The sequence below is a fragment of the Chiloscyllium plagiosum genome, chromosome 13 (genome assembly GCF_004010195.1).
Source record: "Chiloscyllium plagiosum isolate BGI_BamShark_2017 chromosome 13, ASM401019v2, whole genome shotgun sequence".
Lineage (NCBI taxonomy): Eukaryota > Metazoa > Chordata > Chondrichthyes > Orectolobiformes > Hemiscylliidae > Chiloscyllium > Chiloscyllium plagiosum.
This window is the reverse complement of record NC_057722.1, coordinates 70,839,307-70,856,704: the sequence shown is the minus strand read 5'-3', so window position 1 is coordinate 70,856,704 and position 17,398 is coordinate 70,839,307. Positions and strand designations below refer to the sequence as shown.

Here is a 17,398-nt window from a genome sequence, read left to right as displayed (position 1 = left end):
CCAGTAGACACTGGTTTCTAACGACTGAACTACATAAGTAATGTAGGTAACCTATACACAAAGAGAAAGCTGGTCATAACACCAGTGCTTCACCGAAGGCTCACCGATGTTACCTAGTATGGTGATGAAACATCTGAAAATAAACCTTCCAGCTCAGCGAGCAAACCTACATCCAGAACCTCAACCCGAGCTACAAATCTTCTCAAAACTCGCTAACTATAAATTACACTACACTATACCAAACATTACACAATAGGACACTATAAATTACACTACACTATAAATTATGGTTGGCATTTGGCTCAGTGGTTAGCACTGCTGCCTCACAGAGCCAGAGTCTTGTCTATGTGGAGTTTGCATGTTCTCTCCACATCTGTGCATGTTTCCTTTGGGTGTCCCGGTTTCCTCCCTGACCAAACATGCGCAGGTTAAGTGGATTGGCCATGCTATATTGCCCATAGAGTTCAGGGATGTGTAGGGTAGGTACATTAGTCGGGGTAAATATAGAATTTTAGAGTGGGAAGGAGTCTGGGTGGGTTACTCTTTGGAGGGTTGGTGTCAACTTGATGGGCTAAACGGCCTGTTTCCACACTGTAGGGATTCTATGACATAGGTCACATGCTTCAATGTGAATACTTAAAGTGTAGCTCCCGTACTTTAGTCTGTCTGTTGCCATGGATGAGGACGGGTAATGTTTCGAATATTATATTCCTGGCTCTGACCCTTGTTGGCTCGAACTGCAAGTCGATTTCATCTGGAAATAAAAAAGAATTTTTCTTTTAAAAACCACTGTAGGCTTGTTTTATTGCAACCCACAAACATTTTCAATACATGATCAGAAAGGTTATGATATTACAGTAACCATGAAACCTTCTGAAACGGAGACAGAGTTGGTCATTTAGGTCCTTAATCCAGCCTTCCCTGGGTACAATCATGCACATTGTGGACAACAATGTGGGTTCAATTCCCGTAACTGACGCCAATAACTCCTGCACTGGCTGAGGCTATCATGAAGGACTCTCCTTCTTGACCTCTCCCTTTGCCTGAGGCACAGTGACCCTCAGGTTCAGCTCCCCCCAGTCCTCCCCCTCTCTCTCTCTCTTTCTCTAATGAGAGGGCTGTGCTCTTGTCTGCTCGGACTATGGCGATTTTACCTTCTCCCACAGTCGCAAAGATGTGCAGGTCAGGTGAATTGGCCATGCTAAACTGCTTGTAGTGTTAGGTGCATTAGTTAGGGGGAATGGGTCTGGGTGGGTTACTCTTCGGAGGGTCGGTGTGGACTAGTTGGGCCGAAGGGCCTGTTTCCACACTGTAGGGAATCTAATCTAATCTATATGCAGAGGCCATTTGGCCCATTCTGCCAGTTCCTGCTCCCTGATATCAATTAGTCTCACCCTTTAATTCTTCTCTCCACAGCTTCCCAATGTGCCCATTTAGTGCACAGATCCAATTCCCTGTTGATACCTGCTATTCAATTTGCTCCCTACAGACCTTCCAGAAATGCATTCCAGATCATCCCTCAGGCTTCTGATTTAACACAAAACTGCTCCACACTATTGACATATTTTTACAAATTCCCACCTCGCTTACTGATGAAATTCAAGTGCCAGACAATACTAGCAGTTTAAAAACCCTGGTGATAATCCATTCGCAGAATTTGCAATGAGTCAAGCATTATATCAGATTTATCATCCAGAAAATCATGACTTTTTAAGAATCCCCTGGAGACTTGTGGAAATAATTTTATTCCATTAACTTTTCACAAGTCAGTGAGAATGTTTTAGACCTTAGATCTTACAAACCAACCCTTCCTCTAATATAACATTACACCATATGTAACAGAAAACACTGCATAAAATCAAATCAGGCAAGATGAACAAAACTCTCAAGGATTCAGGGAACCATGTGGATTGGCAAAATGTGCTTTTTTCAATTAAATGTTGTCAAAGTAAAAGCTAAACAGAAGAACTCTGAAAATCATGTTTGTAGTTTAGCATGCCAAACAAGACATCTCAGAAGGGTTTCATCGCTCAGTTAGAGAGACATGCCTTATAAATGAATAACTAATGTAATTGGGAACATACTGTCCTAACAGTATGGTGCATAACAACCTGGTATGGCAACTGATCTACTCAAGATGGTAAGAAACTACTGACGATGGTGTGCACAGCCCAGACCATCATGGAAGCCAGCCTCCCATCCATGCATTATATTTACATGGCCTGCCGCTGCAGATAGGCAGCGAACATCATCAAAGGTCCATCCCGCACCAATATCCATCTCTCACAACCTCTTCCATCCGGCAGAAGATACAGAAGCCTGAACACACACTCCAGGAGGTTCAGGAACAGCTTCTTCCTGGCTGTTATTAGACTGCTGAATGGACTCTAGCCTCAAATAATGCAGATCTTGCTAACATTGATCTCTCTTGTACATCCTGTGCAATGTTAGCTGTGCGTCTCCGTCTAAATCTTTTGTTCTGTACATCCTTGCTCACTATAATCTGCCTGTACTGCTTGTGAACTTCAATATAAGTGACAAGTAAATCAAACCAAATCAAATCAACTTACCAGAAACAGTGGTGCTGGAAGAGCACAGCAATTCAGGCAGCATCCGAGGACAGGCAAAATCGATGTTTCGGGCAAAAGCCCTTCATCAGGAAGGGCTTTTGCCCGAAACGTCGATTTTGCCTGTCCTCGGATGCTGCCTGAATTGCTGTGCTCCTCCAGCACCACTGATCCAGAATCTGGTTTCCAGCATCTGCAGTCATTGTTTTTACCAGAAACAGATCTAGTGTTTCTATGGAATAACCTTTGACATATAGTTTTCACATTTTGAGGGACATGAGGATTCCTAGTGAGGCTAACAACATCTGTGTCCTGTATTAAAATCCATTTGAGAAGATAGCGAAGAGGAATCGCTTTGAACTGACGGGTTCATATGGAGTAGGGACACCCAATTCTCTTAGAAAAGGGGTTTGAGGATTTTGAATGCTCTGTGACTTTAGGAGGAACTGGCAGGTGGTAGCATCCCAATCCATCTGCTGCCCTTGTCCTTTTAAATGATAGTAAGTTCTGGGGTGTGGAAGATGTTAGCAAAGGAGATTTGCTACAATGCATCTTACAGCTGGCACACACTAGTACCACTATGGTGGTGGGAATGAATGTCTAAATGGTCAAGTACCAATCCGTTGGCCTTTCCAGGATGGAAGGCGAAAGTGAGTTCTGCAGATGCTGAGATCAGAGTCAAGATTAGAGTGGTGCTGGAAAAGCACAGCAGGTCAGGCAGAATCCGAGGAGCAGGAAAATCGATGTTTCGGGCAAAAGCCCTTCATCAGGCCTCTTTCCAAGATGGTGCCAAACTTCCTGAGTATTGGAGCTGTATTCATCCAGACAAATAGGGGATATCCCATCAGACTCCTGACTTGTGATTTGTGGTTGGTGAACAAGGATTGGAGAGTTGGGAGGCTGACCAATAGTCACAGTATTTAAGTGGCTGCTGCAGTTACATTACTGATCAATAGCAACCAGTAGCATGTTGAAGGTGGGGACTCAGTGATGGAAATGGCTTTGAATGATGGCCAGATTCTGTTGTTTGGCAATGGCCGTTGGTGTGGTGTGAATGTCAATTGCTATTTATCAGGACTAATCCAAAGTTCTCCCAGGTTTTGCTGCTTGTAGGCGCAGACCACTACACTATCTGAGTTGCCCCGAATGGAACCGAACATTGTATAATCATTAGCAAACACTTCTGACTGTACGATGGGAAGAAAGTCACTCATGAAACATGGACGGAGGACACTGCCCTGGGGAATGTTTGCTGCAATCTCATGCAGCATATACTCAATGATCTGGCCTCTACAGCCATCTGTGGCAATGAATTCCATAGATTCACTACTCTCTGACTGAAGAAATTTCTCCTTATCTCCTTTCTTATCTCCTCTTCTCTTTACTCTTAAGGCTGTGCCCTCTAGTCTTTGGAGAAAGTGAGTACAGCAGATGCTGGAGATCAGAGTTGAGAGTATGTTGCTAGAAAAGCACAGCAGGTCAGGCAGAATCCGAGGAGCAGGAAAATCGATGTTTCGGGCAAAAGCCCTTCATCAGGCCTCTTTCCAAGATGGTGCCAAACTTCCTGAGTATTGGAGCTGTATTCATCCAGACAAATAGGGGATATCCCATCAGACTCCTGACTTGTGATTTGTGGTTGGTGAACAAGGATTGGAGAGTTGGGAGGCTGACCAATAGTCACAGTATTTAAGTGGCTGCTGCAGTTACATTACTGATCAATAGCAACCAGTAGCATGTTGAAGGTGGGGACTCAGTGATGGAAATGGCTTTGAATGATGGCCAGATTCTGTTGTTTGGCAATGGCCGTTGGTGTGGTGTGAATGTCAATTGCTATTTATCAGGACTAATCCAAAGTTCTCCCAGGTTTTGCTGCTTGTAGGCGCAGACCACTACACTATCTGAGTTGCCCCGAATGGAACCGAACATTGTATAATCATTAGCAAACACTTCTGACTGTACGATGGGAAGAAAGTCACTCATGAAACATGGACGGAGGACACTGCCCTGGGGAATGTTTGCTGCAATCTCATGCAGCTTCTGAATGCCACCACCATCTTGCATTGTGCTAGGTAACTCCAGACAAGGCAGAGTCCTCCCTCATCAGAGTTTGAGGAGGCCCCAAGATGATATGGTGAAGTCAAATGGTGTCCAGGGCATCAAGCTCAACTTGACCTCTATTCTTTTGAGCCTGGGCTGAATTTTAGGAGAAAGGGTGGACCTGCCTGTTGGCTGTCAAGTTGGGAGCATACCTGACTGGGAAATACTGAGTGAATTTATGACCATCAGGCAATGGGGAAGCCCAAGGTCATGTGGGAGGATAGGCCTTTTACCAGCAACCAACTAGACATCTGGGAGCCGTCCAATCCCAGCAGCACTATTAGGATGGCTGAGAGTCACCAACAAGGAGCCATGGAGCAGGTGATGTTTGAAGTTAGATAAGGTCATGTCATGGGGGCCAGTCAAGTCGACTGGAGCGGGCCTCTGCCAGATACAGGAAGACACCCTTGTTCTTCGGCCGGTAGCTGATCCACCAGGGGTTTCCACTTGCTCATGCTGCCATACAGTATGAGAATCTTGGGTGGTCACAGTGACTGGGGTTGGGTTTGGCCTTGCCCTATAGTATGGGAAAAGGTGAGGACTGCAGATCAGAGTCAAAAAGTGTGATGCTGGAAAAGCGTCAAAATTTGCTCAAAACATCAAGTTAAAAAGATCCAAATAAAAACATCATCAGGAATGTGTCATAGTAGGGGAATCCTACCGGGAGGGGAGTGGAATAGGCAGTGCGACCCCCCCCACACTGGTTTTACCCCCACCGCCTTGCCCCAGCTTGTCAGCGGCTACCGGAGATGGCATGGGAAGGGTGGGGGTGAATGAAAAACCAGCTGATGTTTTGACCAACGCTGGGCGGATATGAGACTGGGTGGCTCTGGCATGACCCAAATTGAGTCATTGCTCTGCAGATTATTGCTGAATGCCACTGGACCGCACTGCTAAAGACATCGTTCATCACTTTGCTCAGATTGGCTATGCCCTGCTTTTTGTCACCAGTACAAATCTGACTAGCTTGTAAAACATGCACAGTGCAAAATGTTGATGTCTAAATTTTTAGTTTGCAGAAACAGTTTCACAACGTGATTGGATTTTTCGATTTTTAAAGTGATGCTGCTTTTCTGTTCCAACCCTATCCCTCCCTCATATGCTAAATCTCACTGAGTGATCAGGGCAGAAACCCATTAATGGGTCTGCTCAATTTCACACTCAACTTCACAAAGTGACAATACAAAGGCTAAAACCATTAAATGTTGAAGGTGATGCAGCCTGGCTTTCTATCTCAGTTTATAGCCTCGATTGATAGCAGAACAGTGATGTTATATCTCTTTTAGCATTAAATGTAATCAAAGTTAGCTCCGTTTTAAATAGAAATTGAGCCCATCTGCGTCAAAATTTGCTCAAAACATCAAGTTAAAAAGATCCAAATAAAAACATCATCCACAATTTAAGAATGTTACAGTGACACTTGAAAAGGAATTGTGTGCATAACATTATCAATTCTGAAGTAAAATACAATTTACAAACACAAGCTCTGCATCACTTCAGTCACTTCTCTTGATGATTGAGATTGGAAAATAATAGTGATGTCATAAAAAATAAACTGGGGAAAGTTAATGGAGATTTACCAGCTGCCTGATACTTGCATCTCATTATCATGTCACACTGATACTGTAAGCAGAGGTTCAGAACTTACCTACAGCTCCATTCAAATTTTGGAAAATTTTGCTTTTGTGATCCAAAGTTATGTTGAGAGAAAGCTAGAAGAGGAGAGGGACAGAAATTAATCCTCCAAAAGAATCATGCACCATTACAGTTCTGAGGAGTTATTGCAAATGCTATTGTATGTCCGGAAAATCAAGAGAAAAGTAACCAGCCATTACAGACTATAATTAAAACTAAATAACAATAGTTATTATCTTCTTTCCAGAATTTACTTACTCGCTTTAAAGCATCAACGTAAGTTTTGGTATAGAACAGCTGATCATCGTCATTATCTTGAAGTTGCCATTTCTCTACAATGCGATTTATAGAAGAAGCATAGCCAATGATTCCTGAAAGAAGAGACAGGGATTGCAGAACAAAATTATCTGCCAAACTGCATCAGTTGCAAAATCAAAAGACATCAAAGGGAGCCTGTAGTTTTCAACTAAAAGCTGAGAGTTTACACGGTGCACAGTGGCACAGTGGTTAGCACTGCTGCCTCACAGCGCCAGAGACCCGGGTTCAATTCCCGCCTCAGGCGACTGACTGTGTGGAGTTTGCACGTTCTCCCAGTGTCTGCGTGGGTTTCCTCCGGGTGCTCCGGTTTCCTCCCACAGTTCAAAGATGTGCAGGTTAGGTGAATTGGCCATGCTAAATTGCCCGTAGTGTTAGGTAAGGGGTAAATGGAGGGGTATGGGTGGGCTACGCTTCGGCGGGTCGGTGTGGACTTGTTGGACCGAAGGGCCTGTTTCCACACTGTAATGTAATCTAATCTAACATCACTGTTAAACTGTCCACTCAGAGGTGAATCATAGAATGACACAGTACAGAAGAGACCCCTCAAGCCATCGAATCTGTACTGTCAAAAATATACTACAGCAAACTTTGTTTTAACCGGCACCTTATGAACTAGCACTCTTAATAAACCAGCAAAAATGATAGACCTCAAATATCACAACGTTTTTAGAACATAGAAGAATACAGCGCAGTACAGGTCCTTTGGCCCTCGATGTTGCGCCGATCCAAGCCCACCTAACCTATACTAACCCACTATCCTCCATATACCTATCCAATGCCCGCTTAAATGCCCATAAAGAGGGAGAGTACACCACTGCTACTGGCAGGGCATTCCATGAACTTACGACTCACTGAGTGAAGAACCTACCCCTAACTTCAGTCCTATATCTACCCCCCCTTAATTTAAAGCTATGCCCCCTCGTAATAGCTGACTCCATACGTGGTAAAGGAGACCAAAACTGCACACAGCACTCCAGTGCGTAACTCAAGGGCAGTTAGGGATGAGCCTGACCTGGCCATGAAAGAAAAAAGAAAAACATTACCAGCACAGATCATAGAATCCCTTCAGTGTGGAAGTAGGCTATTTGGCCCATTGAGTCCATGCCAATCCTCACAAAGACTATCCCATCCAGACCCACTCTGTTACCCTGTCCCTGTAACACTGCATTTCCCATGGTTAATCCACCTGGATTGCACATCCCTGGACACTGTGGAGCAATTTAGCATGGCCATCGAACCTGCGCATCTTTGGACTGTGAGAGGAAACCGGAGCAGCAGGAGGAAACCCACGCAGACATGGGGAGAATGTGCAAGCTCCACATTAGCCTGAGGCTGGAATCGAATTCAGGTAGCATGATCATATACTTGGTTAAAGAGGTAGCTTTTAATAACTCTGAGTTTACCATTGATCAGAAACTGAACTGGACTAGCCATACAAATACTAAGCAGATCGGAGCTTAGGAATTCTACAATGAATAACTCACCTCCTGACTCCTCAAACACTATCCGGGACAAAGCTGCCTGCTTGATTGACACCACATTCACAAACACCCACTCTCTCCACCAGTGACACTCAGTGGCAGCAGTGACATCTACAAGTTGCAATGTAGAAATTCCCCAAGACCTATTGGATGGTGGACCACGCATGAGTGGCCAAACAGCCTCCCCCGTTCCTATTTCTTATGGTCTAATGGCCCCTTAGTCAATACCTTCCAAACCTAAGACCACTTCCCTCCCAAATGATGAGCAGATACAGAGGAACATGACCACCTGCATGTTCCCCTCCAAGCCATTCACCATCCTGACTTGGAAATATATCACTGTTCGTCCAGTGTCACTGGTTCAAGATCCTGGAATTCCGTCCCTAATGGCATGGCAGGTGGCCTTACGAAATAGACTGCATCTACAAGAATATAGCTCAACGTCACCTTCTCAAGGACAACTAAGGATAGGGGGAGCATGCTGGCCCAGCCAGCGATGCCCATGTCCCAGGAGCAAATATAAAAATATTCCTTAAAGGTGGAGGGATTCATAAAATGAATTGTGGAGCTAATGACGCAAATTGATGGCAATGCAACCAAGTATGGTAAAACAATGGAAATTGGGATGGACAAGAAACTAGATATATAAAAATTCAGTGATCTCAAAGGAATGGCCATAAGGTCAATTGAAATCAGTTGGGACTGATGGTTTTGGAATAGAACATAAAACAGTATAGTACAGAAGAACCTTCACGTCTCATCTTGAGATAGGCCGCCCTCTTCCTTTTAACAAGGGATTCCAATTCCTTATTAAACCACGGCTCCCTCGCACGACCCTTTCCTCCCTGCCTGACAGGTACATAATGCAGTTTACTGCATTATTCTGTCCAATTATTCTACTTTTTAATTTATTAAAGTGAATACAAATATACTTGTTACTCAAACAGCCACCTGAAATATCTACAATTGATTCAATTTCAAGTCAAATTCTCAAGTACCACGATATGCGAGTAGTCAGTTGAGGGTTTGATTGAGAAGGCTCTCTAATGGCAAGTTTTATTTAAGGGGAAGTTGTATTATTATTTAAGTGATTTATGCTGTAAATCAAGTATAACAATGATATGTTCACCCCCTGCATTCCATATTTATTACTTAGTGTGCACTTTTACATTGATTATGTGGTATTCTTAATTATCTGGAATATTTGATTAACTGGTGCACTCCTGGCCCGGTTCACTGTACTGTCTTGTATCTTTAAAAACTAAACGTACCCTCAATTTTGTGGTTTTATATACAATTATCATTATTCCTATCCAGAGTACAAATGACTGGGTGATCACAACTACAAATGAACATGGATGTCAGCTTTTTTGAAGACTTGTTTCATTCACTCATGGGATGTGGGTGTCCCTGGATGGGGCCGACATTTATTCCCCATCCCTAGTTGCCCTTCAGATGGTGGTGGTGAGCTGCTTTCTTGAACCACTGCAGTCCATGTACTGTAGGTGAAGCCAAAATGCTATAAGGGAGCGTATTCTAGGATTTTGACCCAGTAACAGTGAAAGATTTCCAAGTCAGGATGGTGGAGACTTGGAGGGGAACTTGTAGGTAGTGGTGGTGGTGTTTCAATGTATCTGCTGCCCTTGTCCTTCGAGATTGTATAGCCAGTTTTGCTGTAACATGGTTCTCATGCAATCCCGTGTTATGAGAAAATAGAGTCACAGAAGCACCATATAACGGGGTCAGAATGGCATCATAACCAATACACGCTTTAAACGTTTATGCTATAGAAACAGTGTCCCCAATTTGTCAATCACGCTGCAGAGAATTCGCATTAACGAAACATGTATTATAGCAGAATGACCTATAGTGGTCTTAGTTTGGAAAGTGCTATTGAGGGAAGATAACTAGCACTTTTGCCTTTGTACCAGAAAGCTATTGATTCAAATGTTACTCCAGGAGCCCAGCATATTAACTATACACAAGCTGTGAACATAATCAATCAGACTGACAGGAGGAGTGTTTCAGACAACTTATTGCTGGTATGATACATTACATTGTACTGATCAAAAACCTACCCTTTGGCTGCTAAATTCTGTTGTGGAATATTGACATCTTATCCTGCAGGCTATAACAATTAGTTTTATTGCAGCAGACAGAGCATGCTGTCAGCAGTCTGCCACGTTTACAGAGCCAAATTGTACATTTTCTTGTCTCAGTCAGAAATTGAGGCTACTGACTTGCAGCTTTTCAAAATGCCTCGTCATTCAGTTAGGATGGGGAAATATTGAGGGGTCAAAGATGTTAGATTAATAAATGCAAGCATTCTATGACCTTGTATAACTGATATTAAAGCACTAGCAATCAAAATAATCTGACACGGTATCTCTGAAATATAATGAGGCTGTTTTACACTGTGATGAGTTGCCTTGGGCCAAAGGATTTAAACAGTTTCTTTTGTAAATTGCTGACATCACCAGAGAATCAGGAATGTCTGCAATCACTTCACTCTGAGTGTTTACTTTTTGAGAAACAGGGTGGAGACTTGAAGCTCAGGCTCAAGACAAACCTCTTGGGAACTTTGTCAAAGCTGTGAGATACAGTACAGACAAGTGGTTGGAAAAGAAATCATTCTGAAGGATCATGAAGAATACACAGCACCATTTGGGAAATGGTGAATGCAGCAATTGCTGCTTATTATCTCCTAGATTTTCCGTGGCTTTACTTAAAATGAGACCTCCATTGCTCAGGTCTGAATCCTCAATTCCTGGACAGTCTGAAGCCAAATCCAAGCCCTCTGCTTTCTGCTTAGGAATGTGATCTTCCTGATACCTCAAAGTGCTCAGTTCTAGTGTGGAATCCTGTAGAGTATGTGGTGCAGTACATGTGTGCTGTAATTTCTAACAATAGCTCGGAACAAAGACGCATCTATCATATAAACCACTGGTGGCTCGAGATTAGTTCACCCCATCACTAATTTTACGTGAGAGTCTTTTTAAATGAACCATAGTAGTTAATATGGCCCTCAGCGGGGCACTGTATCCAAAAAAAGGCAGTGGAAACTTACAAAGCAAAACCTTTCAAAATATTGTTACCAGTCATGATGTTATACCAAAATACTCCTAATATTTTAATCAAAGTATTTAGGTATATTATGACATAGATCTGGAGGTGGGGGGAGTGGAAAATGGGCCTCCTGTCTTAGAGGTAGGGACATTACCACCACACCACAAGCACCCTCAATCCTCTTTCCTATCTAAAGACTTCTCCAACTAGCAGTGATACCATAGAGTCCGAACAAGCAGCATTTGTCTTAATGCCAATATGCAGTTTATTACAAATATAAATTACATTGGCTAGTTATTAGATTAGATTACTTGCAGTGTGGAAACAGGCCCTTCAGCCCAACCAGTCCACACCGATCTGCCGAAGCGTATACCACCCAGACCCATACTCCTACATTTATCCCTTCACCTAACACTACGGGCAATTTAGCATGGCCAATTCACCCAACCTGCACATTTATTTTTGGCTTGTGGGAGGAAACCGGAGCACCCGGATGATGCATCAGTCTGGGAACTTTCATGTTAGACCGCTTTCTCTCTTCCAAGAGCCTTGACACCAGCAGATTGTTTGGAGTTTAATTCAGCTTCAACATCAGTTCTTTCACAGCCATTATCCTACTCAACAGCAAACATTTACTTTCAAAACTGGAGAAGAGTAGAAGTTATCAAATGGATCCTGTATTCCTTTTGTTTTATTGAGTTAAATCAAAGAATCATAGAATCCCTATTGTGTGGAAGTAGGCCATTGGACCCATCGAGTCCATACCAACCCACCAATGAGCATCCCACACAGACGTTCCCCTCCACCCCCCTGCAACCAATCCTGCAACTCTGCCTTTCCGATGATTAACCAACTTAGCCTGTATGTCTCTGGACACCACAGGGCAATTTAGCATGGCCAATCCACCTGACCTGCACATCTGTGAACTGTGGGAGAAAACCAGAGCATCTGGAGGAAACCCACGCGGATATAGCAAACTCCACTCAGACAGTCGCCCGAGGCTGCGATATAACCCAGGACACTGAGATTTGTACCAATGAGAGCAAAGAATTATACCAATGGTGGTCCCTCAGATGTGTGCCATAGAGCGCGAGGGCAGAGAGAAAGAGATAGAGAGAAAAAAGGAAGGAAAGAAAGTGAGAAAGGCTTTAATAGTGAAGTCATTACAAGGTAAGAGGAGGAAAAGGCTACAGGAGCAACAGAATGAAGGGGGAAATGAATCCAAATCCTGCATTGGCAGTCAGTTAACAGTGACCTGGTCAGTCCATGGTTGGTGAAGGGGCTACTTGCCTTCCTGAGTTTTTATCTTGCTGTTCCGTTCTCAGCCATCACCATCTGTCCAGTTAACTGCTGTTGTGTCAGAGTTATCCAGCACGGAAACAGACCCTTTGGTCCAACTCATCCACACAGAGCAGATATCGTAAAATAATCTAGTCTAATTTACCAGCAACTGGCCCATATCCCTCCAAACCCTTCCTATTCATATACCCATTTAAATGTTGTAATTGTACCAGCCTCCACCATTTCCTCTGGCAGCTCACTCCATGCATGCACAGCCCTCTGTGTGAAAAAGATGCCCCTTAGGTCCCTTTTAAATCATTCTCCTCTCACCTTAAACCTATGGCCTCTAGTTTTGGACTCCCCTACCCTGGGAAAAGACCTTGGTTATTCACCCTATCCACAATAGTGTTTAAGTTTCACCTCAGATAAATTGGTTCGGTCTTTACAAAATCGGAAATGGAATAACAATGCACTCACATTCGAGCAACTCTTACCTCCTGAATTAAGAAATCTCTTTCCACTGCGAACCTTGGGATATTTGTCTGCAAGCCTGTTATCTGGCCAGATCAGCCCTTCAGCAGCGAATACCACCTTGTGGTTGAACTGCTGGAACTTGTTCAGTAGTTCCTCAGGTCCACCCGCAAAGAGAACATCATAACTGCAAACAAAAATAAACCAAATTCTTTTGAACATAATATATTCCCAAATAATCACATCTTAACAAGAGCCACTCACCTCCATGTAGCATCTTATCCTCAAATTATAAACACAAAGATGGAAAATCTCAAATGTTCCTCTTCATATTTGTTTATATTGCAAAGAAGAAAATTAACTTCCAAGTACAGATACATGAAATAGGAGCAAAAATAATTTTCAGCACATCTGGGGTGTCTAACTCTCACTTGTTCAGGAAGTAGAATTCTGTGATGTTCAAACCTTCTATGAACTGCCAAAGTAAAGGTCACTGTAACAGGTTTAATGTAAAAAGGAAACTTTGAGCACTAAAATAAAACTCCAGATCAATGAACATACTCTGCCGAAACAGGATAGAAACCTGTGGTGCTGGAAAAGCACAACTGGTCAGGCAACAGCCAAGGAGCAGGAGAGTCGACGTTTCGAGCATAAACCCTTGCCTAAACAGGGTATGCAGTATCATGTGTGTCATTTGCAGATCCATTCTTGAATGTTCCCTTGCCAACTACTACCACACCGTTATCTTTACAGTTCATATTTCTCTGACAATGCTTTAGCCTTCACCGAAGTGGTCTTGCTCATTCTCACCAACACACACCCATTAAAGACACAGAGAAAAGGAGATGTGCTCTGAGCATCAGGACTTATCCAGTTAGATCTATAGTCTAGTCATAAAAGGGCAATGTTTCATTTATTGAGGTAAGAGGAAAAGGAATGGAAGATGAAGACCTGATGTAGAGATGGATAGTACACAGGCCTACTGAGGTGACAACATTTCAACAACTCCCAAGATCTGGTGACAACAGTTTTGAGTATCCCCCAGTTTATTGCTGAAAAGAGATTTGTTTTGAAGCCTTTCGCCCATCAGGATTGATGCAAGAATCCAAAATTTCTAAGAGAACAATAACTTATCCAACAAGCAAAGCTAATATGTATTGCCGATCATTTTTAAGGAGGGGATGGTGGTGGGCACATTCTTGCCAATTTAATAGTTTGCTTGGCCATTTCATTGGATAGTTAAGTGGCAACCCAAAACCCCGAGGGATTCTGGGTAATCCAAAACGGAGGACAGAAAATCGTGGCTGTAAGAGCTGCTCCTTTTAAAGAGGTATTTTAGGTGTTGGTGGGGATTTCCTCAAATTCCAGGAACAGCAATTACTGTTTTATATGCTGTGGCAGTTTTGGAATTTTGGGGGGAAAATGTCAAAACAATGGCACTTTTAAAAGGAGGAAAACAGACAAAAGGTAGCAAACACATGGTTAGTGAGGGAGAGACAGAAAGAAACCGACACTGCTAACTGACACAGCAGTGAATCTGCACAGTTACTGCCTTTGCGGTTTGAGCTCATGTATCTCTGGACATTGGAGTATGCCTAGGAAAAATTAGCAAACAGCAAAATTCATAGCTGACCCTCGAGGTATCTGTGTCGGAGAGTTCACAGCTCAGGAACAGGTAAGTGCATAGTTTTAATGTGTAACCTTGCTGTAAGTCTGCAGTGTGTGTAGAATTGGCTCTTTCTTAAATATGCTTTATTAAAATCTGTCCCTTGATTAAATTTTTGAAATATAAACCATAAGTACTAAGGTAACCTGGAGCACCATTTTTTTTTAAAAGAGCAAAAGGATGGTGCTATTTTCTGATCTGCAGATTGTGAAGGAGAAAAGCTGGCCTTTGGTAGAGTGATATGCTCTTTAGGGAGAGTTTCCATGTTACTGATGATTATACCATGTTAGTAGGAAGTATCATTGGCTGAGGATCCTATTAGATCACATAGATCGGTCGGCGTGGCAGTTAGAGGCAATGAGGAATTTACAAGAGCTAGAGGATGTGATGGATGGCAGTTATAGAAAAGAGAAAAGCCACAGATACGGTCACAAAGATGGATTAACTCCAGCATCTGCAGTCATTGTTTTTACCTCATTGATTTTAACTCCAGGAAAGGTGAGTAAGGTAGTGCAGGAGTTTTCTGTGGCTATCCCCATTTCTAACAAGTATGCTATTTTGGAAAAGGTAGGGGGTGATGGACTCTCAGGAGAATGTAGTACAAACAGCCAGGTTTCTGGTATCGAAACAGGCTTTGAGCTAGCTGGGTCAGTGTCGTGTACAGAAGGGGTTAAGTTTTCCCGCAGTACTTCCAGTTTACAGGAAGGCCAGCTGTACATTGCAGAACTGTATCCTCCTTAACTTACCAGGGGTTCTGAAAGCAACACAACTCAGTGTGAAATGAGTGAATAAACCAGGGGCTGCTCTCTGTGGCTCAGTGCACACTATCAACAGCTGTCACGCGAGTGGCACTGATCACTGCTGTCCCATTCTCAAAACTTGCAGCGCAACATTTGAAAGCAAAAAAAAAACTAAAAATGCTGGAAATACAAACCGTTAATAAAATGTAGCTGATATGTATTTTTAGCATTTTCCATTTTAAAAAAAACCCTATACATTTGAGGAACTGTATAGTAGCCAATGAAGAATTATTTTTACAGAATAGCATCAGAGACTGGTGTCCAGAGAGTGACAGTTATGTTTTCTTTTCCATTTCCTTCTCGCCTCAGAGTGAACAGGTAGAGCAGCACCATCTTCTCAAGGACAATAAGTACTGTCATTATCACTGAAATCTTATCGTGGGTAGGCAGGAATGAGGTTATCACTGAAGTTACAAACAGTTCAATATGATCTTACTGAGCAGGCCTCGAGGGGCTGAATGGCCTACTCCTGCTCTCCATGTATGCAAATATGAATAAGGAAGGTTCAAAAGGAGAATAATTAGACACTTCCCATATCGGGTTCTGAGGAAGGGTCACGCGACCTGAAACGTTAACTTTGATTTCTCTCCACAGATGCTGCCAGTTCTGCAAAGCTTTGCCAGCAACTTCTGTTTTTACTTCCCACATGGGATCTTTGCTACTTTTTGAAAATGACAACAGAAGGGATGTTTGAAATACTGCAGTTTTACAGGCCCTCATAATCCAGATGTTCGTACAACTGGAACATCTGTCAAACATCAGATAAGATTAACATGTAACTCCATTTACCGCTTTCACCACAAACCAAAAGGATTATGTTGTTTGTTTAAAAATACAATCAGTTCTCAGGAGCAGTCTTAAACAGTCAAACAGTACAATATCTGTATTTCTTATAAACTTGACACCAGCAGCAGACTTGGATAAAATCTGGTTACAGATAACGAATCATCTTGATCATTCCTTAATTATTTACTGTAAATCAGTAAATATGCTGCAGTCCTGCAGCACTTACTAAAATGGCAGATTATATGATAGATGCACGTTCCTTAAAGGCCTTCTCACAAACTCCAAAACCCACAGGATTCTTGTGCGATTCATCTCCAAATAATTGTAGACTGGTGACTTCAGTAGATTAGATTCCCTACAGTGTGGAAACAGGCCCTTCGGCCCAACCAGTCCACACCAACCCTCTGAAGAGTAACCCACCCAGACTCATTCCCCTATGCTATATTTACCCCTGACTACTGCACTTATCCTACACGTCCCTGAACACTACGGGCAATTTAGCATGGCCAATTCACCCTAAAATGCACATCTTTGGACTATGGGAGGAAACCGGAGCACCCGGAGGAAACCCACTCAGACACTGGGAGAATGTGCAAACTCCACACAGACAGTTGCCCGAGGCTGGAATTGAACCCGGGTCCCCTGGCACTGTGAGGCAACAGAGCTAACCACTGAGCCACCGTGCCGCACTAGTTTCATTATTTAAATTAGTTTGTTTCTGCATTACAAATACCCTGCAAGTTTACAAGTCGCACAACCAAAACAGATTAAAGAACTATTTTGCAATTCTACTGCAGGATATAAAAAATGCCATTTAAGTCAGACTCTGCAGATGTTTATTGCTTACTTGCAACTTCAGCATGCACAAGTGGGATGTTTTTATATTGGTAAAATCGATATTAATTGGTCTTCCCTAATTGTTCATGGGAATGAGGCTATTGCAGTGTTTTGAAACATCTGTATATTTTGTTGCCTCTGCTGCCTCTCTGTTGGTGAAGTCAAGGTACAAAAACAGAAATTTCTGCAGAAGCTCAGCAGATCTGGCAGCAGAAGTCTGGAGAGAAATCAGAATTAACATTTCGGGTCAAGTGGTACTGCCTCAGAAATGTTTTGGGTTTCTCAGTTACAAGGAAAGGTCAATCAACCTGAAATGCTAACACTGATTTCTCTCCACAGTTGCTGCCAGAGCTGCAGAGTTTTGGCAGCAATTTCTGTGTTTGTTTCTGATTT

The 17,398-nt window shown here is 42.8% G+C and overlaps 1 protein-coding gene across 1 annotated transcript in view; it reads right to left on the bottom strand.

The window, feature by feature from the left end:
- plod2 (procollagen-lysine, 2-oxoglutarate 5-dioxygenase 2) overlaps positions 1-17,398 on the bottom strand; it is a 109,700-nt gene that overhangs the window by 70,981 nt on the left and 21,321 nt on the right. The window contains exons 3-6 of the mRNA XM_043702700.1: positions 12,940-13,103; positions 6,558-6,670; positions 6,313-6,376; positions 657-754 (exon numbers count right to left, since the gene is read on the bottom strand). Of these exons, the coding sequence (XP_043558635.1) occupies positions 657-754; positions 6,313-6,376; positions 6,558-6,670; positions 12,940-13,103 (439 nt within the window). The remainder of the gene's footprint in view (positions 1-656; positions 755-6,312; positions 6,377-6,557; positions 6,671-12,939; positions 13,104-17,398) is intronic.